The sequence below is a fragment of the Chiloscyllium punctatum genome, chromosome 26, assembly GCF_047496795.1.
Source record: "Chiloscyllium punctatum isolate Juve2018m chromosome 26, sChiPun1.3, whole genome shotgun sequence".
Classification (NCBI taxonomy): Eukaryota; Metazoa; Chordata; class Chondrichthyes; order Orectolobiformes; family Hemiscylliidae; genus Chiloscyllium; species Chiloscyllium punctatum.
The window spans coordinates 40242529-40269908 of NC_092764.1; the positions used below are offsets into that span (position 1 = coordinate 40242529).

General features: G+C 40.1%; 1 protein-coding gene across 3 annotated transcripts in view; it reads right to left on the minus strand.

Annotated features, from left to right (window-relative positions):
* Positions 1–3494: 3494 nt before the first annotated feature.
* LOC140496455 (nucleotide-binding oligomerization domain-containing protein 1-like) overlaps positions 3495–27380 on the minus strand; it is a 42047-nt gene continuing 18161 nt past the window's right edge. For all 3 annotated transcript variants that reach the window (XM_072596209.1, XM_072596210.1, XM_072596208.1), the window contains exons 6-14: positions 24092–24529; positions 21183–22911; positions 17750–17836; positions 12998–13081; positions 12782–12865; positions 11290–11373; positions 9976–10059; positions 7790–7896; positions 3495–4799 (exon numbers count right to left, since the gene is read on the minus strand). In XM_072596209.1, coding sequence (XP_072452310.1) covers positions 7812–7896; positions 9976–10059; positions 11290–11373; positions 12782–12865; positions 12998–13081; positions 17750–17836; positions 21183–22911; positions 24092–24529 — 2675 coding nt within the window. In that variant the 3' untranslated portion in view covers positions 3495–4799; positions 7790–7811. The remainder of the gene's footprint in view (positions 4800–7789; positions 7897–9975; positions 10060–11289; positions 11374–12781; positions 12866–12997; positions 13082–17749; positions 17837–21182; positions 22912–24091; positions 24530–27380) is intronic.

Here is a 27380-nt window from a genome sequence, read left to right on the forward strand (position 1 = left end):
TTGCACTCGTTGAAGAGACTAGGACTTGAGGGAATAGCCTCACACTTTCTAGAACTGAGATGAGGAGGAATTATTCAGCCATGATCTTCACAGATTAGGTGGCTTATCTGTGGAACTCATTGCCAAGGAGAGCTGTAGAGGCCAAATCATTGAATGTCTTTTAAGACAGAAATAAACAGGCTTTTCATTAGTTGAAAAATGTGATGCTGGAAAAACATAGCAGGCCAGGCAGCATCCGAGGAGCGGGAGAATCGGCGTTTCGGGCATAAGCCCTTCTTCAGGAATGAGGCTGGTGTGCCAAGTGGGCTGAGATGAAAGGTAAGGGGGAGGGAATTTGGGGGAGGGGTGCTGGGAATACGATAGGTGGAAGGAGGTGAAGGGTGAGGGTGATAGGCCAGAGAGGGGGTGGGGGCGGAGAGGTCGGGAAAGAAGATTGCAGGTCAAGAGATGCTAAATCCGGGGGTTGGGATTGAGATAAGGTGGGGGGAGGGGAAATGAGGAAACTGGAGAAATCTACATTCATTTACTACAAACCGACCGATTCCCACAGCTACCTAGATTACACCTCCTCCCATCCTGCCCCGGTAAGAATGCCATCCCATATTCCCAATTCCTCCGCCTCCGCCGCAGGAGAACCAGTTCCATCACCGTAAAACCCAAATGGCCTCCTTCTTCAAATACCGCAATTTCCCCTCCGATGTGGTCGATGATGCTCGCCACCACATCTCCTCCACTTCCCGCACCTCCAACCTTGAACACCACCCCTCCAATTACCACCAGGACAGAACCCCACTGGTCCTCACCTTCCACCCCACCAACCTTCGGATACATCGTATCATCCTCCGTCATTTCCGCCACCTCCAAACAGACCCCACCACCAGGGATATATTTCCATCCCCACCCTATCAGCATTCTGGAGAGACCACTCCCTCCACAACTCCCTCAGCAGGTCCACACCCCCCACCAACCCAACATCCACTCCCGGCACCTTCCCCTGCAAAAGCAAGAAGTGCAAAACTTGCGCCCACACCTCCCCCCTCACCTCCCTCCAAGGCCCCAATGGATCCTTCCATATCAGTCGCAAATTCACCTGCACCTCATACACATAACTTACTGTATCCACTGCACCCGATGTGGTCTCCTCTACATTGGGGACACAGGCGCCTACTTGTGGAATGTTTCAGGGAACACCTCTGGGACACCCGCACCAACCAACCCAACCACCCCATGGCTCAACACTTCAACTCCCCCTCCCACTCCGCCAAGGACATGCAGTTCCTTGGCCTCCTCCATTGCCAGACCCTGGCCACACGACGCCTGGAGGAAGAGCGCCTCATCTTCCGCCTAGGAACCCTCCAACCACACGGGATGAATGTAGATTTCTCCAGCTTCCTCATTTCCCCTCCCCCCACTTTATCTCAGTCCCAACCCCGGATTCAGCACCGCCCTCTTGACCTGCAATCTTCTTCCCGACCTCTCCGCCCCCCCACCCCCTCTCCGGCCTTTTACCCTCACCTCCTTCCACCTATCATATTCCTAGCGCCCCTCCCCCAAATTCTCTCCCCCCTACCTTTTACCTCAGCCCGCTTGGCACACCAGCCTCATTCCTGAAGAAGGGCTTATGCCCGAAACGTCGATTCTCCCGCTCCTCGGATGCTGCCTGGCATGCTGTGTTTTTCCAGCACCACATTTATCAACTCAGGTCTCCAGCATCTACAGTCCTCACTTTCTGCTAGGCTTTTCATTAGTAAAGGGATCAAAGGTTATAGGGACAAGGCAGAACAATGGGGTTGAGAAACATAGCCATGATCAAATGACAGAGCAGACTTGATAGGCTGAATGGCCTGATCCTGCTCCTATATCTTATGGTCTTATAGTTGAGTTGAAGTTTTTAAGCACCTCTCACAGAACAGACAGATGTTACTGCTACAAGGCAGGGAGAAGAAAATTGGAATTTTCCAAGCATTGGTCTTCTGTGATGTGGAGTGGAAGTAAGATTACTGGAGTCATAGAGATGTACAGCATGGAATCAGTTCAACACATTCATGCCAACCAGACATCCAACCCTAATCTAGTCCCATTTGCCAGCACTTGGTCCATATCCCTCTAAACCTGTCTATTCATATACCCATCCAGATGCCTTTTAAATGTTGTAATTGTACCAGCCTTCACCACTTCCCCAGGCAGCTCAATCCATACATGTACCACTCTCTGCGTGAACAAGTTGCCCCTTAGGTCCCTTTTAAATCTTGCCTCTCTCACCCGAAATCTACACCCTCTAATTCTGGACTCCCTGTCCCCAGGGAAAAGACCTTGTTTATTTACCCCATCCGTGACCCTCATGACTTCATAAATCTCTATAAGGGTCAACAGTTTTACCAGTGCTGACTAAAACATATGCAGGTTTGTTTACAAAACTCTCTGGAATTCTAGATTGTCAGTATTACAATGACTTGGGTGAGACAGGAAGTCAAAGCATACATTGCTGGTATTAATTGGATCTGGAAAGCTCAGGCAGAGTAGACCTATTGGTGAGAGGTACTGGAATTGTATGCCTAATGTTGTCCAAAAAACAATTCTGTGCCACCACATTCTGTCTCCTGCCTGCATCTCTCCTGCTGGGACTCCTAGCAGTCACCAACCTTTTTCCACCAGGTGAAAGATTACAGCTGGGTGTGAAGTGACAAGAGGTCGATTGGTGTGAGAGCTAGCCACCTGAAGCCTTGCATACCCCTTAACTTGCCAGGTTGGGGGAGGGAAATGTAGGTACAGCATTTGGAAGGACCTACATGTTTACAAATACACCTCACTGGGGATTGTAATATTCTACCCTACATTTCTTAAAATTGGATTATGATCAATAACTAAGCAGAGATAGAAGTTTCCCTATGTTAATAGTTATCCTGAAATTCAAATGCACAGAAGTCTTTAATGTCAAATACTTGGCAGTAAACATCATCTGGTGCTAATGCTCTCTCCACAGCTCTCAGTGGCAGTGTAAAGGAGTGATAATCACTTTCATATTTAGTTGTGAACTAAGCAAAATCTTTAGGCCCCAAATATCTGAAAAGCAGAATTATTTCTCATTTTCAGGCAAAAGGTAGGGTTCTACTCGGCTGGAAAATAGTTCCAACTAACACCATTGCTGACTTCTTCAATTAGTGATTAAAATCATTTTAAACGTCAAAATTATGAAGAAGAAAAAGAAGGGAGAGGGATTAAGGAGAGGGAATGAAATGAGATGGATTATCCGGGTAAAATATTGACAGACTTGACCATTTCTGGATTACAGTATTCTATGTGTTGCCTCAAACAAGAATTCCTTGGCACATATTAATAACTTCAGGAGCAGAATGTACCACGAGACCCACTCTCCAATTTCACTCAGTTAAACTGCATATGCACTCTTCAAAGGGCATGGTTTAGATGAGAAGATTTTCATCCCAATAATGATCAATTGCTCTGTCCTTGCAGAATAATGACATTTTACCAGATTATCAAAATAATTGCATTTATTTTTGATCACAGAATACAACTTGGATACAATATCATTATTGTACAACATTGTTGTATACAACTGAAACACTCTTGCAGTCCTTATATCATGTGATTGTCAATGCAGTATTCCCTGGCAGAGATTTGCTTCTTATACTGTCGTACAAAGTGGCCAGGACAGAACAATAAGATCCTGGCTCAGGTTCTAGTTTCTGTAAAGTCTGTTAATTGCAGGATTCTCACTGTACAAAGACCAGGCATAGCAAATTGGGTAGATTTCCTCTTCAAGTGAATACTAAGGAGCAGGAAATACACGTGTTCAGTTGCTGCTTGAAAGCATGTGCTCTGCACTGGGGCTTTCTGATTTGCTCCAATCAGTAAAACAGTGTGGATACCACAGAAGCATCCTTTGAACTTCTGAATTCATATCAATTAGAAATGTACAGGATTTAAATTGCATTGTTGCTGTTAGAAAAAATATACAAGGTACTTATTTTAAGTTATTTTCTGCATTGTTCTAATACTGACAGCTTAATATTTGTGCTGGAAAAGTGCAGAGAGGAATGTGGTATAAGTGCTTTGGAATTTCTTAAGTGAATAACGCTAATCAAAGTTTTGAAACTCATCAAGAAAAAACAAAATACTTCAATCAAATACTTCAAATCAAAATAAAATTGTACATTTAAAAAAATATAGTATTTATACATTTCATATTCTTTTAAACCCATGTTATAAGCAATAACATTTAAAAGAATGGAGGATATTGTCCTTGCTATTGTAAGACTAGCATTCATTAACCTTGTTCAGTAAAGTAAACTTGTCTGGTCCATAGGTTTGTGTAGCCCCACAATACATAGTTCGCATAAACATCCTCCAAAGTGGGATGAAGCATGGAAGGTGTCATTTCCAAAGAGCATACTTTATTTCGAAAAAGATATGTAAGAAACAAAGCATACATTTCACCCCAAGATACTTCAACTGAAGGGTGCTGCCTGTGCTGGGTGTTTACGATGGGTACTTTCAGATGTGTACCTTAAGCTGGCACCAACAAACCAAGGCATCAACAACACAAACATGTCCTCTTTTATAAGCCACTGTGTTTTAGACAGTTCATTTTCAAAAGTGATTGCACTTTCTTAAAGACGAATCATACCACGGAACTTCCTCCGTGTCAACAAAGGTTTTCAGTTTGTCAATGTTGCTTTCTGGATAGCCATCTTTTTTTTTCTGGAGACAGTCAGGAACACTTCCCATGGTGTAAACTCGCTGATCCTGGAACAGTCGAGCAGAGTTTGTCCCTGAACCTGTTCATGCCAGACGAATGCTGAATTAAATAACAGCTTGTGTCTTAATGAAATACATTTTCTTGTCATATAGCTCCTGAACATGATTTAAGGCAAAAGATTAAAAGTTTCAGGAATGGAGGGAACAAATACCACTAAAACAAAAGCAAGATATTGAGGATGATAGAAATTTGAAATAAAAACACAAAGCACTGCAGAAACTTAGCGGGATTGGTAGCATCTATGGAGATAGAAACAGAGCTAACCTTTTGAGCCTGATTGCACTTTTCAACAGAAGTAGTGTTGGACAGGACCCAAAGCACTAACTGTATTGCTGAATCCACAGATGCTCCCAGACCTACACAGATTTTCCAGCACTTTGTTTCTATCTTAGAACAAAGGTCACTACTCCACAACAATGAACACTGCCTATCAATACATGATAGAATAACAATGGTTTTGTTGTTCACCCATCAGAGTGACCCAAACAGAGCCTACATGTGAAGCTTTCTGCATACATTCCTGTAGCACAGCCAGGCTGCATCATTGTTTGAATGCATACATCTATTAGGCTACCTAACTAATCATATGCTCTGGCCTGAATCAGTGTTGGAGAATGATCTTCCTTTTAAGCTCCAAGTCATATTTATAGAAATACAAGAATCAGATCTAGTAACTGGATTGTATATTTCACTCAAATGTTTGCACATCTTTGATAGCTGAAAAATGTGTTGCTGGAAAAGCGCAGCAGGTCAGGCAGCATCCAAGGAGCAGGAGAATCGACATTTTGGGCACAAGCAGACCTTGAAATATATCGTACATGTATATATGTAATATTTCATGGTTTGTGCCATTCTTTGCTAAGTTGAAACACAATCCACACAAGATTTCTACCTCAGTAAGACTAAATTGCTCATGAAGGGCTTTTGCCCGAAACGTTGATTTCGCTGCTCGTTGGATGCTGCCTGAACTGCTGTGCTCTTCCAGCACCACTAATCCAGTAAATTGCTCAATGTCAGTTTCCATTTGAAATTGGCAGAGAAATCACACACAATGAAAATTGATCAAAACTGACCCTGGGGCATCAGCAGCAAACCGTAGACAGTAATTTGGTAGCTCATGCAGCTTATGGTGTTGGAGGGTTTGAAATTTTAGTTAGCTTGGCCCTGGAGGTTTGTGAGAGGATATTGCAGACACAAGGCATGGAAAGGCCTATTGAATCTGAAGCAGCACCAACCTAGAGAATTTCTCTGTGAACAGGTCAATGTCTGCTTCGCCTAGTTTTACAGAAATTAAAATCCCAAAAGAAAAATTCCTCCCCTGTTTTTGTGGTTACCCTGCAATCCATATAAAAGTCCTAAATTAGCAATTAAAGTTCCAGAACAGATAGAGATGCATAAAGTGTGCAGCTGAAAATCATTTTGCAGCCGTGTTCAAAATGAACACCAAGACCTAAATTTTGAACATTCATGGCATTTGACTAGTTACTAGGGCACTAAGAAGTCACTGTGCTCTTCTAAGGATCTCTGGGTATAAGAGATTGCTGCTGGATATCTGTACCTCAGTGCTCACTGTCAATCAGAAAAGAGACACACATCTGTCCAATGTGCATCTCCATAGTTTCAATCTACAAGTGGAGATGGCCTCAGAGCACAAAATGGCTCCCAATTCAACACTTAGGGGATATTTCTATTTCTCTCAAAGTAATAAAAAGTTTGACTATTATTCTTTACCAGTTATTTGTTGGTCTAGAAAGTAAAGATTGATTCTTTCTTTAAATAACTAAAATTCTGATGGAATGTCAATGGTGTGCTAATCCATGCATAGATTTCCATCTTTACTGTCCTCTTTAAAATTGTCAGTATAAGATTCCATATTGCAACATAGGTATTTTTTTCTGTTGTTATTTTAGCATTGGTTTCTTTTTTCCTTGCTGCTTTCAAACTAGCAGACTTGTACCTTTAGGTGTGTTTTCTACAAAGAAAGAGTCATGTGGTCATTCTTGTTTGTGTTTTGTCTGCCAAAAAAGCAAGATGGCTGAACAGACTGATGTCTGGGCACAGGTATGTCTTCATTAGCATTAAAAAACTGCCATTTCCCCCTTTTTGTTTGTACTTTGCCTGAATATTATTTTAGTAGATTTTAGCTATGCTGCAGCATTGTAGAAGACCCATTTTTAAAAAGTGGATTATCTGTGATAATCCTATTTAAAAGGGAGAGACTCTAGATAAGATAGGTGTCCTGAAATTTATCAACAATATTAACTGTTTAGATTGTTAGCATATCACATATTTAAACATAGTCTGGGTGTTGTGCTTAATGATATTAAATACCTTACATACGCATAGCTAATTGACTGAACACATTACACTGATGTCAATGCACCAAGGGTCTTTTAGAGGTTAGGTGGACACCTTTATTTTGGAATGTCACATATTATGACATCATATAATATCTTAAGGTACATACGCATTAACATAACCCTGACCTTATGTTTCTTACCAGCAGGGACTGCTGGCACTTTCTAGAAGTATTCAGTTCAGAGGGTACCCCAGCATTGTTGTCAGGATGGCAGGTGGGAGGGTGATTTTGTTCGTAAAATTGGAAAGGTGGCTAAGAACAACCGACAAGCTGAAAACAGGGTTCCATGTGCAACCTGAAAGATTCCATTATCCTTGGAAAATCATTGCTAATTGCTTAACAACATCAATTGGCTTTCACTACTGCCTGCTAGGTTACCATCAGCACTTTGAACGTGCCTCTGGACAGGGTAGGAGGTACTGAGATTGTCCAGTCAAATGTTAATCCCTTGTATCCAATCCTATACCTAAAGACATGATAAAATTCCTTTACATGTTGCTTCTATAATCCTGACAAGGACACAAAAAGAAGAATTATGTTTTTTTAAGGCTGATGAGCTTTTCTCACCAAGCACATTACTTTTGTACTGATAATATAAACACACAGAAGAAACTTTTATCTTTAGCTGCACACCTGTACAAGGTACATACCTATGCGCTTAATTCTCCCAAATTAATTCAGTCGAATATTTGGGTTTTTATGATTGGCATTTTTCAGTCTTTCCTTTCCATCATTTGAGATGTTATTCACCAGAATCCTAAAAGAGAAAGACATCAAATGATTCTAAAAGTAAGGATCAAAAGTCTTCAGTTCTTCAATGAGTAAAAGGGCCGAACACCAGGATAATGAAATGAAAGACCACTTTGTAAAGGCTGTTTTTTCTCTGTAGTTCTTTCTTCATCCACAGGGAGGAATTATGTACCTTTTTTAAAATTTTGTTCTTGTACTTGCTTGGATGCAATATAGAAAAGCAAATGAAGTGGGAAATCTCATGTATAAAATGGTGCACACCCAATCTTCTTTTTGGCTTAAGTGCAGCCACAGAAAATTCTGCTTTAAATGTGACCAAAACATGCATTATTTAAAAAGAAAACTACTTCCATTCCAAGTGGCAACTGTAACATCTTTTAACTTGTTACAACAAACACTATAAATGATACATGATTTCTTCTGACGCTGCAAAAAAGTCATGAGAGACTGTGTAAATATGTCAGTATAATTATTATATACTGGATGTTTTGAGGCAATTCTGAACTAACTATTTCAAAGAACAAATGTATCCTCCTGTTGATACCTGAAATAATTCCGCAGAGGCTGATCTTCCATCACCATTCACACTTTAGTTACATGTAGAAAGTTCTTGTCACTGATCCAGCTCCCTCAGAGCCAGTTCAGAGTGAACAAGACATCTGGCACTCCTGTTCTTATCTGTAAACCAGGGCTCCCTGTTTGGACATGATCAACAGCCCCAAACTGAAACTCATATTCTATGATGTCTATCTGGCGTTACATTCACTACAATATCCAACATGAGCAGTTCTGTTCAACACTGTGTTATTGCAGTGTGGTTTTTTTTCAACACAGACTGAAATTAACTTTTATTTATTTTTAACTAGAACTAATTATAAATATTAAGTTATTTGCCAGTTAAGTAAAATAAACATACCTATTATATCTTACACTTCTCTTTTAACTCAGTAGCATTTTAAAAAGGAACTTTAATTCCTTATCACAATGTGAATTTCATTCTTAATGCCACACTAAGTAATCTAAAAAAAACAAAGGTCAAATTAAAAAATTTGTGTTATTTTTGCCTTGCTTTCCAGTGGGATCACAGCATAGACACACCGATAAACACAAACGTTAGCACAGGAGTTGACATTTAGTCCACTAAGATTATATCACCATTCACTGAACTTGTGACCGATCTGTGAACTAACTATATTTACCTGCCTGCATTCCAAATTCTTTGGTGAATGAAAATTGATTACTCTCAGTTTTGAAATTAACATTTAATCCAGTATCGGTTACTTTTTGTGAAAGAAAGAGAGGGTGAAACCTCTAGCACCTTTTTCACGAAGAAATGTTTCCTAATTTCACTCCTGAAAAATTGTGCCTACCTTTTTTTAACTATGGTCCTAGATGAATACAACATAACTAGTGAAAATACTTTCTCCCAATCTATTTTACCAGTTTTTCTTAATACCTTGAAAACTTCAGTCAAATCACTCTTAAATATTCCAAATTCTAGGGAATACAACATAAATTTATGTCATTTCACCAAAAATTTACTCTTTATGTCCAGGTATTATTCAGATACAGCTATAATGCACTGAACCAAAACCAATACCATATTATCCACCTACGGTGTGGGGCTCAGAACTGCTTACAGTGGTCTAGGTGTGGTCTAACCAGGATATGCATAGCTATGTTTCACCCTCTTGCACTCTGTTCCAGTAGAAATAAGAACGTATTAACTCTTTTAGCTATTTTCTGAAACGGGTTATATCTCTACATTCTGCACCCCATTTCATCAGGTCTCTTTGGATGTCCGAGACAGTTAGACAGTGCTCTGTTTTATTCTTTTACATTTGACGATACTGAAATCTGTTTGCCACAATTTTGCCAATTCACCTAAATGATCAATATTTCTTTTGCATTTTCATTTACACTGATTACAATTCTACACATCTTTGTTTCATCATCAAGTCTGATGAAGAAGGTTCAAAATACAATCTTCTAAGAAAATGCCAGCCTTCTATCTATGACTGTAATCAACTAAAAAATTTCAAAGAAAGAACATTTTAATAAATGAACAATAAAACAAAATTCTTACCACAACTCTTCAAGTGTGTCATTCACTTCTAAAGCACTTCTAAAATAATCGCTCCCTTTCTCACTGATACCATTGTCTCCGAGTCTACAAACAAATATTCTCCATTGTATTAATGAGCACCCACAAAGTACAGCAATATGTACAATGAAACCCCTTAAATATGAAAATGTATGAATCACAAATACATATAACAACAAGAAAATAACAGAGCACTTTTAAAGGAGCCATTCTCTTAAAAACAAATAATGACAAACTTTTCCCCCGGGTACAACAGAGTGTTACAAGGGGACATAAATTTAAGGTGAAGGGTGGAAGGTATAGGGGAGATGTCAGGGGTGGGTTCTTTACCCAGAGAGTGGTGGGGGCATGGAATGCGCTGCCCGTGGGAGTGGTAGAGTCAGAATCATTGGCGACCTTTAAGCGGCATTTGGATAGGTACATGGATGGGTGCTTAATCTAGGTTAGAAGTTCAGCACAACATCGTGGGCCGAAGGGCCTGTTCTGTGCTGTATTGTTCTATGTTCTATGTTCTATGACCTGCCTACAGCCAAATTAATTCTAAGTGGGAAATCAGATTGGGAATTTGCTGAACCACCACTAACTGAGGCTTTTAACTGGGAAACGGATACCCACGTAAGCCTCTCATAGCACCATCGCTGGTATTCACCCAGTGGTGAGGCTAGGTGGAGTGGTGCAGAGGGAGATCTGACCACGTTCGGAGCCCACCGAACGAACCTTAACCGGGTGTGTATGTGTGTGTCCATCCTTCCTCATTGTACTAACTCAAAGGATCAAGCATCACGACTCAGTACTCCATTGAGAGACTCATCTCTGTCCTATTTGCCAATCTTTCTCCCATGCAGCCCACCACCTCCTTGGCTTGTGCCCAGTGGATACCTGAAGCAGCAGATACCAGCTCCCTTGTGCCATTTAATAATTAGCACTGCTGGCTTCTGGAGGGTAAGCAGTTCTTGCTGGGTGGGATGTCTGCCCTTTGGGTCCTTGATTCTGGGAAAGGCCCACCACTGCCCAGTTAAATGACTGATCAGATTTAACAACAAAGATGGGACAGATGGTTTGCGCCATGTTTCCAGCTCGCAGGTGGCATTCCCAATGCCTCTGTCCAATGTAGCCAAAGCTCACTGCAAACATCAGCCAGGCTCAGCCCATGAGCACACAGACAAGTGCTAAACCACCAGGCAATAAGAAATGTGGGTAAAATCAAACTTAAAAGCTCACCTGAAAATAGGTGAACCTGGGAGAGATTGTGATTGGAAAAAACATTCTTCTGTGAGTGTACATTTAAGCACTTACCTTAGTTCAACCAAGCTGCGATTTTTTTTCATTGCTTCTGCCATATACATTGCACCTTCATCCCCAATCTTGTTAAATTGCAAGCTGAAACAGGACACACATATATTTAATTTCCCTTCAATAATGAGAACAGCCCTCTTGGCACCAAACTAACTCAATTCATTAATATTTTGAGCACTTTGGGGGGAAAAAAGGAAGCTCATTACACTCCTAGGTTCAATCTTCAACAGATACTAAGTTAGCTCATTTAACTTGAGGTGGTCATGGAGCATTGGTTCATAGCCTGTAGGTGAAAGAGAGATAATGACATTGAACCAAGCTTTCTAGTTTTTGAGCTAGTGACTTCTACACTGCCACCTATTGATACCTGAAGCATCAGCTTCAGGTATCAATAGGTGGCAGTGTAGAAGTCACTAGCTCAAAAACTAGAAAGCTTGGTTCAATGTCATTATCTCTCTTTCACCTACAGGCTATGAACCAATGCTTCAGGTATAGTTGTAATAATGGCTGTGAATATTAGAGATTCATGGATGAGGAAATGCATCCACAGCATGATGGAACCATCCTGTGCTTTCAGAAAGGGAGGGGGAAATGGGGATTTAGAAAAAGGAAAGTTGAATTCTCGAGGGGTAATGGTGCAGTGCTTTGGAACATCAAGCGCTCTGCCATTCATTTGTAGAGTGCAGGACCACAAGTACATCGTCTCATATGGTGGGAACCTTTCTCTGGCCAAGCAAAATGAAGACCATGAATAAAGAGAAAAAAGCTCCAGAATTCCTCAGGTGGGAACGATCTCATTAATTTGTAAGGTAGTCTTATTTGCATGGATCAGGTGTAAGGCTGTTTTTGAAAACAGTTTCTCCATTGTTGACAGTAACTTTGGTGCTCATTTTCCCTTTGTAGTGGAAATTTCCCAATGCCATTTGCTACTGCCCCAGGCAATTAGTTCTATAGACAAGGGTGCTAATTTGAGCTACTATTGGGGTCCATAGTCAATCCTGTGGAAGCCAATATACCAGCACTCTGTGGACTACCTATTATCAATACACAGTCACATTGCAGCATTGTAGTGAGAGCCCCTAGCTTAAGGAAAGCCAATCAACAGTTCTAACAGTGAGTACTTTTAACTTAGCAAAGGACATAACTTCCTCTGAGGTATTGAGGAAATGGGTGGTGACAGAGCATGTCTTCCAGTGGTTTCAGGCCCTATTTTTAAATAAACACATTTAGGGAACATTTCAAATATTAATAATTTAATAATGTAATTATGTCTCTAGTTATAGCTGGGTGATACAGTTACTTTTATCTTGGGTTTATTAAGTAATGAAACACACAAGTTAATTTGTCAACAGTCCAGGAAGTAGAGTATTGAGAATTCCTCTTCGTCAAGACAAGGATCCACAATGGACTTGAAATGGGAACCACGAACAGTGCTGTCATAAAATCTAGTAATATCCACGGGTAGTGCACAAAAGATTTGAGGAAACAATACCCGAAAACTCGCAACGTTGTGTTCATCTCCAGGGCTTCAGCAATCAAACGGGTACCTTTAGCTCGGACAGAATTTGCCCTTAATCTAGTGAAATCAGAGAGATTTTGTTAAAATAAACAAAGTAAAACCGTCAGTCATCATAACAGCAGTTAATTTTGTTTATAAATTCTCCTGCAAGTTTGACAAACATTTGATTTTGCTAAGTTGAATACATACCCCAATGTTTTCAGACTCCTGTTTGTTTTCAATGCATCAGCTATTTGAGCTGCTCCTTTTTCCTGTATGGAGTTGTGTTTCAACCTGTGAAGATCCCAGATATTCAGACAGTATAACATTTGTATCATTTGCCTGGACCTGAAGCTAGCAATACACAAATATCCATGGACACTGTAGTCCATCAGTTTACTGATAGCATCTGAATTACTTATAACTGATTTGGAAATTTCCCAATTAATTTAGGATGCATGGCATACAGGGAAATTATTTATTGCAGTTAAACAGTGAAATGTAAGCTCTTACAGTACAAAACACATCAGAAACAGTTATTTTCATGTGCTAAACAGAGTTACTTAATTTAATGTTGCATTTATTACACTGCTTTTAACTTGAATCAGAAACACAATGGTGTAAATACATTTTGGAGTTACTTAATTTTGAGAATCAAGATTATTATTTACAACCAGCTAAAACTAATGATATGATATATTCGAAAAAATAAGCAAGACAGGTCATCGGCTTCTATTACAAAAATCAATTAGAGTCATAGTCATAGAGATGTACAGCTTCGGTCCAACTCATCCATGCCAACCAGATATCCCAACCCAATCTAGTCCTGTCTGCCAGCACCCAGCCCATATCCCTCCAAACCCCTCCTATTCATATACCCACCTAGATGTCTTTTAAATGTTGCAATTGTACCAGCCTCCACCACTTCTTCTGGCAGCTCATTCCATACACATACCACCCTCTGCGTGAAAACGTTGCCCTTTAGGTGTCTTTCATATCTTTCCCCTCTCACCCTAAACCTATGCCCTCTAGTTCTGAACTCCCCTACCTCAGGGAAAAGACTTTGTCTATTTATCCTATCCATGCCCCTCATAATTTTATAAACCTCTATAAGGTCACCCCTCAGCCTCCGACGCTCCAGGGAAAACAGCCCCAGCCTGTTCAGCCTCTCCCTATAGCTCAGATCCTCCAATCCTGGCAACACCATTGTAAATCTTTTCTGAACACTTTCAAGTTTCACAACATCTTTCCGATAGGAAGGAGACCAGAATTGCATGCAACATTCCAACAGTGGCCTAACCAATGTCCTGTACAGCTGCAACATGACCTCCCAACTGCTGTACTCAATACTCTGACCAATAAAGGAAAGCATACCAAACGCCTTCTTCACTACCCTATCTACCTGTGACTCCACTTTCAAGGAGCTATGAATCTGTACTCCAAAGTCTTTGTTCAGTAACACTCCCAAGGATCTTAACATTAAGTGTCTAGGTTCTGCTCAGATTTGCTTTCTCAAAATGCAGCACCTCACATTTATCTAAATTAAACTCCATTTGCCACTTCTCAACCCATTGGCCCATCTGATCAAGATGCCATTGTAATCTGAGGTAACCTTCTTCGCTGTCCACTACACCTCCAATTTTGGTGTCATCTGCAAACTTACTAACTATACCTCTTATGCTCACATCCAAATCATTTATATATATGATGAAAAGTAGAGGACCCAGTATCGATCCTTGTGGCACTCCACAAATCACAGGCCTCCAGTCTGAAAAACAACCCTCCACCCTCTGTCTTTTACCTTTGAGCCAGTTCTGTATCCAAATGACTAGTTCTCCATGTATTCCATGAGATCTAACCTTGCTAACCAATCTCCCATGGGGAACCTTGTCGAATGCCTTACTGAAGTCCAAATAGATCACATCTACCGCTCTGCCCTTGTCAATCCTCTTTGTTACTTCTTCAAAAAACTCAATCAAGTTTATGAACCACCCACAAAGCCATGTTGACTATCCCTAATTGCCTTTTCAAATATGTGTACGTCCTGTCCCTCAGGATTCCCTCCAACAACTTGCTCACCACAGAGGTCAGGCTCACTGGTCTATAGTTCCCTGGCTTGTCCTTACCACCTTTCTTAAACAGTGGCACCACGTTAGCCAATCTCCAGTCTTCCGGCACCTCACCTGTGACTATTGATGATACAAATATCTCAGCAAGAGGCCCAGCAATTACTTCCCCAGCTTCCCACAGAGTTCAAGGGTACACCTGATCAGGTCCTGGGGATTTTACCACTTTTACATGTTTCTAGATATCCAGCACTTCCTCCTCTGTAATACGGACACTTTTCAAGATGTCACAATCTATTTCCCCACATTCTATATCTTCCATGTCCTTCTCCACAGTAAACACTAATACAAAATACTCGCTAAGTATCTCCCCCATTTCCTCCACACAAAGGCTGCCTTACTGATCCTTGAGAGGCCCTATTTTCTCCCTAGTTACCCTTTTGTCCTTAATGTATTTGTAAAAGCCCTTTAGATTCTCTTTAACTCTATTTGCCAAAGTTATTTCATGTCCCTTTTTGCCCTCCTGATTTCCCTCTTAAGTATACTCCTACTGCCTTTATACTCTTCTAAGGACTCACTCGATCTATCCTGTCCATACCTGACATATGCTTCCTTCTTTTTCTTAACCAAAACCTCAATTTCTTTAGTCATCCAACATTCCCTCTACCTACCAGCCTTTCTTTTCACCCCAACAGGAATATACTTTCTCTGGACTCTCATTATCTTGTTTTTGAAGGCTTCCCATTTACCAGCTGTCCGTTTACCTGTCAACATCTGCACCCAATCAGCTTTTGAAAGGTCTTGCCTAATACCATCAACGCTGGCCTTCCTCCAATTTAGAACTTCAACTTTGCTTGTACACACTTAACAAATTCCTCTCCATATAAACCCTTAACACTATGGCAGTCCCAGTCGATGTTTGGAAAGTTAAAATCACCTACCAGAACCACCCTATTATTATTAGAGATAATTGAGATCTCCCTACAAACTTGCTTCTCAATTTCCCTCTGACTATTAGGGGGTCAATAATACAAGCCCAATAAGGTGATCATCCCTTTTTTATTTCTCAATTCAACCCAAATAACTTCCCTGGATGCATTTCCAGGAATATCCTCCCTCAGTACAGCTGCAATGCTATCCCATATCAAAAACGCCACTCCCCTCCCTCCTCACAGCGCCAGAGACCCAGGTACAATTCCCGACTCAGGCGACTGACTGTGTGGAGTTTGCACATTCTCCCGGTGTCTGCGTGGGTTTCCTCCGGGTGCTCCGGTTTCCTCCCACGGTCCAAAGATGTGCAGGTCAGGTGAATTGGCCATGCTAAATTGCCCATAGTGTTAGGTAAAGGGGTAAATGTAGGGGAATGGGTGGGTTGCGCTTCGGCGGGTCGGTGTGGACTTGTTGGGCCGAAGGACCTGTTTCCACACTGTAAGTAATCTAATCTAATCTCTTTTGCCTCCCTTTCTCTCCTTCCTGTAGCAATTTATATCCTGGGACATTAAGCTGCCAGTCCGGTCCATACCTGAGCCATGTTTCTGTAATTGCTACAATATCCCAGTCACATGTTCCTAACCATGCCCTGAGTTCATCTGCCTTCCCTGTTAGGCCTCTGGCATTGAAATAAGTGCAGTTTAATTTATTAGTCCTACCTTGTTCTGTTTTGTCCCTGCCTTCCCTGACAGTTTGACTCGTCTTTGTGATCAACTGTACCAATCTCAGATTGATCTCTTTCCTCACTACCTTTTTGGGTCCCATCCCCCAACCTTACTCGTTTAAATCCTCCTGAGCAGCTCTAGCAAATCTCCCTGCAAGTATATTAGTCCCCTTCCAATTTATGTGCAATGCGTCCTTCTTACACAGGTCACTTCTACCCCAAAAGAGCTTGCAATGATCCAAAAATGTGAATCCTTCTCCCATGCACCAGCTCCTCAGCCATGCATTCATCTGCTCTATCCTTCTATTCCTGCCTTCACTAGCTCGCAGCACTGGGAGTAATCCAGATATTACTACTCTCGAGGACCTCCTTTTTAAAATCTGTCTAACTCTCTGTAATCTCTCTTCAGAGTCTCAATCCTTTCCCTTCCTATGTCGTTGGTTCCAATGTGTACAATGACCTCCTGCTGGCCCCTCTCCCCTGTGAGAACATTCTGCACCCTCTCTGAGACATCCTTGATCATGGCACCAGGAAGGTAACACACCTTTCAGATTTTTTGCTGCTGGCCACAGAAACGTCTGTTTGTACCTCGGACTAGAGAGTCCCCCTAACACAAATGATCGCGTGGAATCCATCATGCTTTAAGATTACTATCCTGACTTATTCATTGATTTGTTTAACATTTGTTTAAAGATTTTGTTTTAAACAGTGAATGCTGATGTTACTGTAAGAAAACTCGTTTGGAAAAGTTAGCATTGCAAAATACCTACATATGTGATATAATAATCACTGAAAATCCAATGATTAAATACTACTTCTATGCTAACAGATTTTTTTAAAAATCATTACTTCAATGAGTCCTCCCAATTTCTGTACTGGCGTTAGCTACAGTACAATCTAATAAAACAAAAATAACAATAGAATAGTTATTCATAATTAATCATAACTTTTAACAATTTAATCTTTAAGATATACAAAGTAAGTGCAGGCTTCTATAAAGTATAAAGTTAAGAACCTGAAAACAAAACTGTTGATCAACACAATGATACAACAGTTCAAGAAAAGAGTTTAGAATTAACTTTGTTATTCTTTGGCTGTGAATTTTAACTCTTAAAAAGTCAGTTTTTAACGAACAACATTTCGTTTAGTTTATATCTTCATCGTGAACCAAAATTTGCAATTGATATTTGATTGTATCCACTCTGCCATTTTTAAGATGTGAAACAGATGAAGGCAATTTACCTTAAAATTTCTATTCTGCACATCTTACTTCTGAGTGCATTTGCGATGATCTCTGCTCCTTCATCTTCCAGCATGTTTCCCTCTAAACTGTGAATGAAAGGAAAATTATCATCGTTTTGTTCACCTGGTATTTGTGAATATTCTTCAGCTAATGAAATATTCATTCCTGTAGCTGCACTGGGTGAATAACTCAATTTTAGGTAGCTCATTTCTGTTCATGGCATGGCCTCCTATGCTCCTCATTGACCCAGGACTGACCCCTGGCTTTATGGTAAGGATAGAGGGGGTGATATGCCAGATCATGAGGCTGCAGACTGTAGATGAGTGCAACTGTGCTCCTGCTGATGGCCCACAGTGACTCATGGATGTCCAGTCTTGAGTAGTAGGTCACATTGAAATCTATTCCATTCCCCACAGCAAAATGGACAGCAGCCTCAATACGAAAGCAGGGCTGTGTCACCTGAAGGACTAGTGGTGTTCATTCCTACTGGTATTGAATGTATGTACCTGCTACAGGTAGATTGGTGGGGATGAGGTCAAGTATGTTGTAAGGCCAGTTTTACAGTGGTGGGGTGGGGGGATGGGGTGGTGTTAAGGGAGTGGCAAAGAATGGTAGTTGGCAGTAAGATTTCACAAGGACCAGAGTAAATGTTAAAGGGCAACTCCCTCCTGACTGTGTTACCATCTCTGCAAATGGTGATTGGTGCCGTCTGTAGGATTTTATCAAGCTGGTCTGTGGAGCAACTTGCAATTTTTACACAAGCTCACACCTAAGATTAGTAAAGAGGACTTTGCAGGGTTGACTGGGATGGGTGCCCTCTTGTTGTTTTTGGCAATGCTGTAATGTCAATCCAGTTTCACTCCTTTTATTATACTTTGTCGCAGTTAGGTACAACTGAGTGACTTGCTAGACCACTTCAAGAGGGGAGTAAAGACTCAATGACATTGTTCACAGTCAATCACATTGCTATGAGTCTGGAGTCACATGTAGACCAGACAAAACAAGGAATGCGGATTTATTTTCCTAAAGGGCATTAATGAGTCAGACTTATTTTCACAGATTTGTTTCCACAAAGCTTTTCACTGTGTCTCGGTACACGTGACAATATATTCAATTCAATTCAATTCAATTGTTTTTATGACATTCGACAATGGTTTTATGGTGACTAAAAGACAAGTTTCTAATTCCAGATTTATTAATTGAACGAATAATTCACCATGTTACATGGTGGGATTCAAACTTGTGTCCACCAGCATTAGTCTAGGCCAACAGCACTATGATATTACTAACACTAGGACATTAGAACTGGGCCACTGACTCCCTGTTGACCTGTAGGAAAAGATACAGAGAATTGACCTAAGGCTGGGTTATGAAATTGGGATTTTGAGGAGGTAACAGGCAATGGGGTTTTAGATCAGAATTCCAAAATATCGGGGCTGATAGCACAATTGCCAGTTATGGGTGGAATGCTCATGAAACTAGAGTTTCCAGGCAGAATTACAGGGAGTTAGGGAAATTAGGAACAATAAAATGATTGGCAAATTCAAATTAGAAGGATGAGAATTAATTTGAGGCACTGCTGGATCTGGAGCCAACACAGGAAGGAGGAGTGATGGATCATGGATGAATGCAGGCAGGGGAGTTTGCTGAGTTGAAATTTAATGAATTATGAAGCCTATCAGGAGAACATTAGAACAGCCAAATCTACGTGACAGGGGCATGGATGGAAGTTTTAGCAATGGCTGTGTTTGCCGACACCAGCATATGTGAACCATGTGCTGCTTTAAATTACATTGGGGTTGGGGTCTGTTGGGGTGGGAATGAGGGGAGACTGGGAGGACCATAGAAAAAGAGTGTCCGCCCGCCCACCAAAACTGTCCCATGCACCCTTTGCCCACCACTGAAACCCTATTCAAATTCTTGTGCACAATACTTTTGCATGTGATGTCACACATAAACTACATCTATGTGATGACACTGTATTTGGAATTGTGCACATGCACATTTCTAAATGAGCTCACATGCGTAGTTGCCCTCAGTTGCCAGTGTCAGCAAACATTGCCTTAAAGTTAATAACATTGAAAGTTTTGTATTTAATAAGATAGTATTCGTGACTTCAAGATGTTCCAAGCACTTTGCACCCAATAAAATATGTTTCAAGTGTAGTCACTTGTGATATGAAAATCTGCCAAACAACTTGAACACAGCAATAAGGTTACAGGCCAGATAATCTTTCTTAATGATGTAACTTGAGGGATAACTATTGACAAGATAGCTTATTTGAATATTAACATGAAATCTTCTAAGTCTTCCTGAGAGAGTACACAGGCCTTAGTTTAATGCCGAATCCAAAAGATAGTGCACTATCTGCTAGTACGCAGAAAGTCAGCCTGAAGTATGTGCTCAAGGCTAATCTAGAATCGACTGACTCAGAGATGATAATGTTACACAGCAATAGCTGACATCATAACGAGCGGCTTGCACCACTGTGGCACATAAAGGATCTGCCTCAAGACACACATTTTCAGAGTTTGCTCACAGTCACTTTATAGTCATATACCAATTGAAGTTGTTTATGGGACCTGCATGTAACTATGTTAGATCATTTTTCTCTAAACTATGGTAAATACCAGATTAATACAATATATGCAATCAAATATTTTCATTTTTTTTGTTACTGTTTAAGAAACTTCAATATCAAATGTCTGAATTGTAACAAAAGTAGATATTTCCGGTTTCTAGCTTCCATGGATGTTTAAAAATATGAATTTGTAATAAAGATTTTAAAATATTAGCCACAATATAAATGTATCAATTGCAGAACAATTCAATTTGAAAACAAAAAAGCAACCATAATATTTAATGTATGCATATGTCAAGGTTGTTGACAGCATCATTTCAATGTCGAGAGTGTGTTGCTGGAAAAGCACAGCAGGTCAGGCAGCATCCGATGAGCAGGAGAACCAACATTTCAGGCAAGAGTTCTTCATCAGGAATTGAGGAGGTGGAGAGATAAATGGGAGGGGGGGGGGAGGTAGATCTGGGCGGAAGGTAGCTGAGTGAAATAGGTGGATGGAGGTGGGGAGAAGGTGATAGGTCAGAGAGGAGAGTGGAGTGGATAGGTGGGAAGGAAGATGGACAGGTCGTTAGGGCGGTGTCGAGTTGGAAGGCTGGATGAGGTGGGAGAAGGGTAAGTGAGGAAATTGGTGAAGTCCACATTAATGCCACGTGGTTGGAGGGTCTCAAAGTGGACACATTCTCCTAGCATCATTTAAATGCAATGCATGACACTTTAGTCAACTAATTTAATATTAAACATAAATCTATTAAAGTCTTATTGCTGTATCTTTAAAAGATAAAATGACCAAGTCACTAAAATTCTAGAGCATTCCCAATTCTTCGAGTTCATATATGAAAAACACATTTTAATACCTCAGTGTCTTGACTCTTGAGAAAACAGACTCGAGTCTTTGGAAACCCAAAGGTCCAGCTTTACATCCATCTAATTCTAGTGTTTCGATTGTTGTATGGTAAGACAGAAGGTTTGCAATTGCAGTGCAGTCAGTCACATTCAAAGAGATGTAAGAAAAGTTTACAGTATCACTAGTTTGGGAAGCAACTTGTTGTGTTAAATTTTCATTTGCTGCCTCATAGAGACAATGTGAGGCTGTAAGTTTTTGTCTTTTGTGTGTTGTGTACTTTACAATGTTTTCTGGAGTCACCGTGTCTTCTTTAGGAACTTCAACTGCAGCAACATTTTTGATAGCATCAAATACTTCCCTATCTTTAACCTGATAATTAGGTACCAATTGCTTCACAAGCTTTCTGTTGCTGAGAGACACCAGGCCAGCAGTGAATCTCAGTACAATCTCAAACACACTGCTTTTTGAACTGAAGGCTTTATGAACATGATTTACTCCAGGTTCATTTGCAGAAATGCAATATAGTGCTGCAAAAAACTCTTGGTGCGTCAAGTGGAAAAATTGCCAAATGTGAGACTGCATCATCTTCAGGCTTTCTTGTGTGAGAATTTTTTTCCAGAAGGAACTTTTGCCTTGAGTGATATTCTTTTCAACATCTTTTGCTGAGAATATTATTGTTTTATTGGTGACTCCATCCCATGCAAGTTGTGCTAATTTAATGATCTCATTTTTGTCTTCATCATCTTCTAAGCAGAAGGACTCAGGGTCTTCTTCCTCATCATTGTTACAGACCAATAAACACTTGGTAAATCTGAGGAACAAATCTGTGATTGTCCTGGGAAAGGAAGACAGCTGAGACCACTTGCCTTTACAGTGAAAGGACTTGTGGAGGTAGAAACACAGAATGTCACAAAATGCAGGAACGTAGCAAAGTCCAAATAAGGAATCAATGCTCTTCACCTTTTGAAAGACATGCTCAGCAGCTGTTTTATCCTTGAGACACTTCACAAAGTATGCAGCAATTTCATTTTTGGAAAATCCTAAAATTTCAGCACAACGATTAAAATATGCTTTGTTATCCAAATCAATTGTGGTTGGGCGGGATGTAATAAGGATGGTTGCGTTGTGAACAAGGTCTCCCTTTATGATACTTGCAATCAAATGGTTCATGTGTTGAGCAATGGAGATGTCAACTTGTGAATAAATGCCAAAATCAAGAGAGGATTTGAATTCATCCAATCCATCAAATAAAAACAGAATCCTACTGGGCCATTCTAATATCTTTGTGCACACTGCTCTCAGATGAGGGTAACTACGTATAATAAGCTCAGTTAGACTAATTTTCTCCTTGATTGTGTTCAACTCCCGAAAACTGAAATACAGCAGTATATTAAACCCAGAATAAAGTGTTCCACAGGCCCAACTATGAGCGACTTTTTGCATCATAACACTTTTGCCTATTCCTGCCACTCCTTGCACTAGACAGACTCGTGGTGGTTTTTCCCCAGGTGCAGATGGTGAAAGGAGCTGTCTTAAATCAATACGTTCACATGCTGTATAATCCCTGTGTTGTAGGAGTTCATGCTCTGTTTTATTCCTTTCTCGAACATTAAGAATGACTAAACTGGTGAAATGTTCTTGTAGCAAAGGTCTGGAGTTATCAAATGCAAAGTATGGTTTAATTCTCTCCATTTGTGCTTTTATTGTTCCTTTATGAATGGCCACAACTTCGGAGATTTCTGTAATTACAAGACAAAAGTAATGAGTCATGGTGAAACTTGCATTTTCTCCTATAATGGACAAAGCCCCAGCAAATCTGACAGTGTCACCATACTTAATATGTTACAAATATTGTACATTTACTTAATGAAAACAAATAAAGCAAACTTAATCTTTCTTGCTGCACAAGGTTGATTTATGTTTAATTAAAGAGATTAGTGTTTGTGCCTATATGACAACATCTGCTACAGGACTTTGCCCTACAAAAACGGTTTATCTGAAAACAAAATAATTGGAACCTGAATAATGGAGGCTTACTTGTGTATATAAAGGATTGTAAGGCATCTGATAAATTGTAGGTCATTTTAGGAATTCAAATACCTCTTGTAGAAAGATAATAAGGTACCCAATAAACTTGTTTAAACTGTAAAGTACTTCATTCCACAATGTAATAAACACAGTATGCTATAAAAATGAACACTGGTGCACTCAGTATAAGAAGACAAGACATCAAGGAATTGAAAGCTGTCCTTTGTTTAAGTAGCTAATTCTTTCTGATGTACCATGCAGAATAATAATGACATGGCTTCCAGCCAACCTAATCCAGGAATCCATGATGTTTGCAATGTAAATCAATTAGAACTTTGAAAAAAAATCAAAGAGAATGAAATGTGCAGAATTTTTCAGTGTAACTGTGAACTTAATATAACCGGGCACTACACAAGCCAATGACCATCAGTAGGGTGGAAGCATGCTATTGTGAAGTAGATGGCCTGGATTAGATAGTGACCTGAATGTGAATGGGGTAGCTGATGGGGAACATGATGAAGAGACCAATTTAGGAGGAGTGCCTGTAAGTAACTCTGGCTGGAAACTGATGTTGGGAGTTTCCTACTATGATACCCACTTCCAAAACTGGGATGCAAACTGCTCTCTTTAAGTGTGAAGACATCAAACCAAGCAACATCAATACAGATATGACAATGGGTCCAAGTCTTTCATCAAAATTAGTGAACTGAAACATTAGGATAATCTATATCAACACAGATTTATCTATAATGAGTTTAAATTATGTTCCCACCAATATTAAATAATTTCAAAATCAATGGATCCAAGCTAGTAACAATACTAGAATACTAAATGTGGAGATGCCATTTGTTACTAACACCCAAGAACTTATCTTTTACAAATCATTCCTACCTTCAGGGAAATCGGTTATTTGGATTTTTTCATTGGTTCCCTCAAATGAAACAATTGGTAAGTTTTCATGGAGAAGATCAATTCTTGGCCTGTCAACTTTGTCAGTGTAGGATTCCAGTAGTGTTGTTATAAACTGTTTTAAACCAGGATAATAGTCTTCTGTGTCTTGCAGTACATTGAGAAAATTAGCACATGATCCCTGACCTCTGTGGCTTAGCATGTCGAGAAGAGTTCGTCCTTTATCAACGTCTGGTTTATCTTTTATTGCATTGTGGTCATCTTCAGATATTATTTTCTTATTAACTAAAAGGTTTAAAAGTGGCAGTATATTTGGACTGATGTAATTTACCACTGTTCGACGACCTTCTTCTATAGCATTAATTGCCCAGTCAGCACGCTTCAATTGTGATGGAAAATATCCAGGATCCTCACAAGCACCTGTTAAGAATGTTACAAAATCATTAAAAATCAAACTAAGCTAAATTTTAGAACTAAGAGGACCATTTTACACAAAATTGACTGACTTATTGTTTTTTTTTCAATTTTGTAACCTACTGCATTAACTTGTCTGGCAATTTTAAATCATGGCTTGAAGTTCTAATTATTTCACAGATTAAGTAATGCAGATACAATATTTATTTCCCAAATAATCATATAAGGGTTGCTATTGTCTATTTTATTTATGTGTGTTTGACCTTCCAGTGAACAGGTATTGGGGTCCCCTTAAATGTTTGAAGCTATTGCTGCTAAAAGGAAGTTACCTCAATCCAGGGAACGTTCTTCTTCCAGAGTAACTCTCAGATACCTCCAATACTGAGTAATGCAATGAATGTGCTAAAGGTTGCTCACAATTACATTATCTACTTCAGGAACTTGTATATATAAGTCGGCGATTTTTGCTGAGTTCTCTGGAACATAGTAGGTAAAAGTCATGGGAAATTGGGTAAATTATTAAAAATAGCCAGTTCTGCCTTTCCTCCAAGGACTCCACAGTCTGTAAGTTGCTGGTATTTCAGGATCATAACTTGGAATGGAATATGAAATAATCTTTCTCCTCTATCTCTTGCATAAGGCATTGACTCCTTGATCAAGTGCAGAACCATGGATGTCTATTGGTTTCTGATACCGGATCCATTCTTTACAATTGAGCAGAGACTGATTTGCACCATCTGACATTCACACTCGGTGAACGGCAAGGATTGCTGCAAACAATTCAGATGCTGAGTTTAATTTTGGTAGCCCAACTCCTCTCTATCATGGATAAGCTGATTTTACAAAGGGCTAAAATTTAATCTTAGAACCGCTTGCTGCTGAAGTAAACAAGTCAAGGGTGTGTTTTCTGATTTGCAAAGTTAGTTTCCAAAATGCTTAGAATACTTGGACAATATTGTAGAATTCTGTGCAGAGGAGCAGCATTTCTGGTTAAGGCAGGGTACGCTCAATCTAAAATCCAGTGGAATTGGCTGCAGATAGAAGATGCTCCCTTTTTGCAGAGTGCCGCATGTTTGCAAACAACAGAATAAGAAGATCAGAATCTGCTCTCAGAAATTCCATCACTTAAACAAGAGTTATGGTTGACTCATTTAAAAATGAAAGAAAAGTGATTGAATTACCTGCTTGACAATTTCTATTTAAAACATAAACTTTGAAAAATAGAAAAAATAATATTTTCAGTTGGATATCATATATATTTTAAGTTGGTTTCCCACAATTTCAAGCAGGTAAAAGTTTCATGCTCAGCTTTCTGTACTGGAGTTTTTGATCATAGTGTTCACCATGGGCATTCCCATAAGAGGAACTGGAAGAAGAAATAACAAGGGCTTACAGGCTAAGGCCACATCACTGGAAAAGGAGGAAAAACTTCCACCAGCACTAGCAAACCATTTCCCTCCAGGTAGTGCTGCACTGTCAATGTCATGTTGGATACTGCGATTGAAAGTTGTCATGATTCATGCAATCTATCAAGTTGTCCAAAATGGCCCACTTTTTGAATAAGATGTTCATCCAACTAGTTTAGTTTCGAACCACATCTTAACCAGTTTGAGAAAACAGGCAGAAAAACGTCCAAAAAGCCTTTGCTTGTCACTATAAGATCTCATTTTCATCTTTGAATCCTCTGCAACTGTGAAGATATTGTACACATACACAAAGAGATTGTAGTGAAAGGTAAGGTGGCTTTAAATAGCTTGTCTTGGTTGCTTCGGTGAGGTTACAAAACTTCTTTTCACATTGCAAAGAAGTTCTACTTGTAGAAAGCGCAAATCACTATTACGGTAGAATTCTGGGCCCAGCCCCCAACAGAACATCTTCAAGCACCACATTTTTATCGGAAAGTTGAATATGATTTAAATAGACAAAGATTTCTAAAGGCTGCAGTGCAGAAAAAATTGGGGGTTCTTGCGCATGAATCATAAACAGGAAAAGCTAGTATTCAATCTCATAGAATCCCTACAGAACTGCTACAGTGTGGAAACAGACCTTTTGGCCCAACAAGTCCACATTAACCCTCCGAACAGCAACCCACCCAGACTCATTCCCCTACCCTATATTTACCCCTAACTAATACACGTAACCCTGACACCATGGGCAATTTAGTATGGCCAGTTCACCTAACCTGCACACCTTTGGATGTGGGAGGAAACCAGAGCACCGAGAGGAAACACGGGAGAATGTGCAAACTCCATACAGACAGTTACCCGAGGGTGTTCGGGAAGGGAACTGCAATGTTGGCCTTTATTTCAAAAGAAATGGGAGCATAAAAGTAGGAACAATATGATAAAATTATACAAGACACTTGTCAGACCATAGCTGGAACACTGAATAGCTTTGATCCCTTAATGGAAGAAAAAGTATACTGTCACTGAAAGGTTCACTTGGTTGATTCTGAGTATGAAGGGTTTTTTTATGAGGAGAGGTTGAGTAGGTAGTGCTTGTACTCACTGGAGTTTAGAATAATGACAGTGAGATTGATAGATTCTTGTTGTCTCGGGGAATTAAGGGCTACGGGGAGAATGCGGGTAAGTGGAGTTGAAGTGCCCAGCAGCCATAATTGAATGGCGGAGTGGACTCGATGGGCCGAATGACCTTACTTCCACTCCTACGTCTTATGTCTTATGGTCTTATCTTATTGAAACATAGTGGATTGTTAGGGGTTTGACAGGGTAGATGTAGAGAGAGTGTTTCCCCTTGTGGGGGAATCTCTGACCAGAGGGCATAATCTCAGAGTGATGAGTCATTCATTTAAGACAGATAGGAGGAGGAATTTCTTCTCTCATGGGATAATAATTCT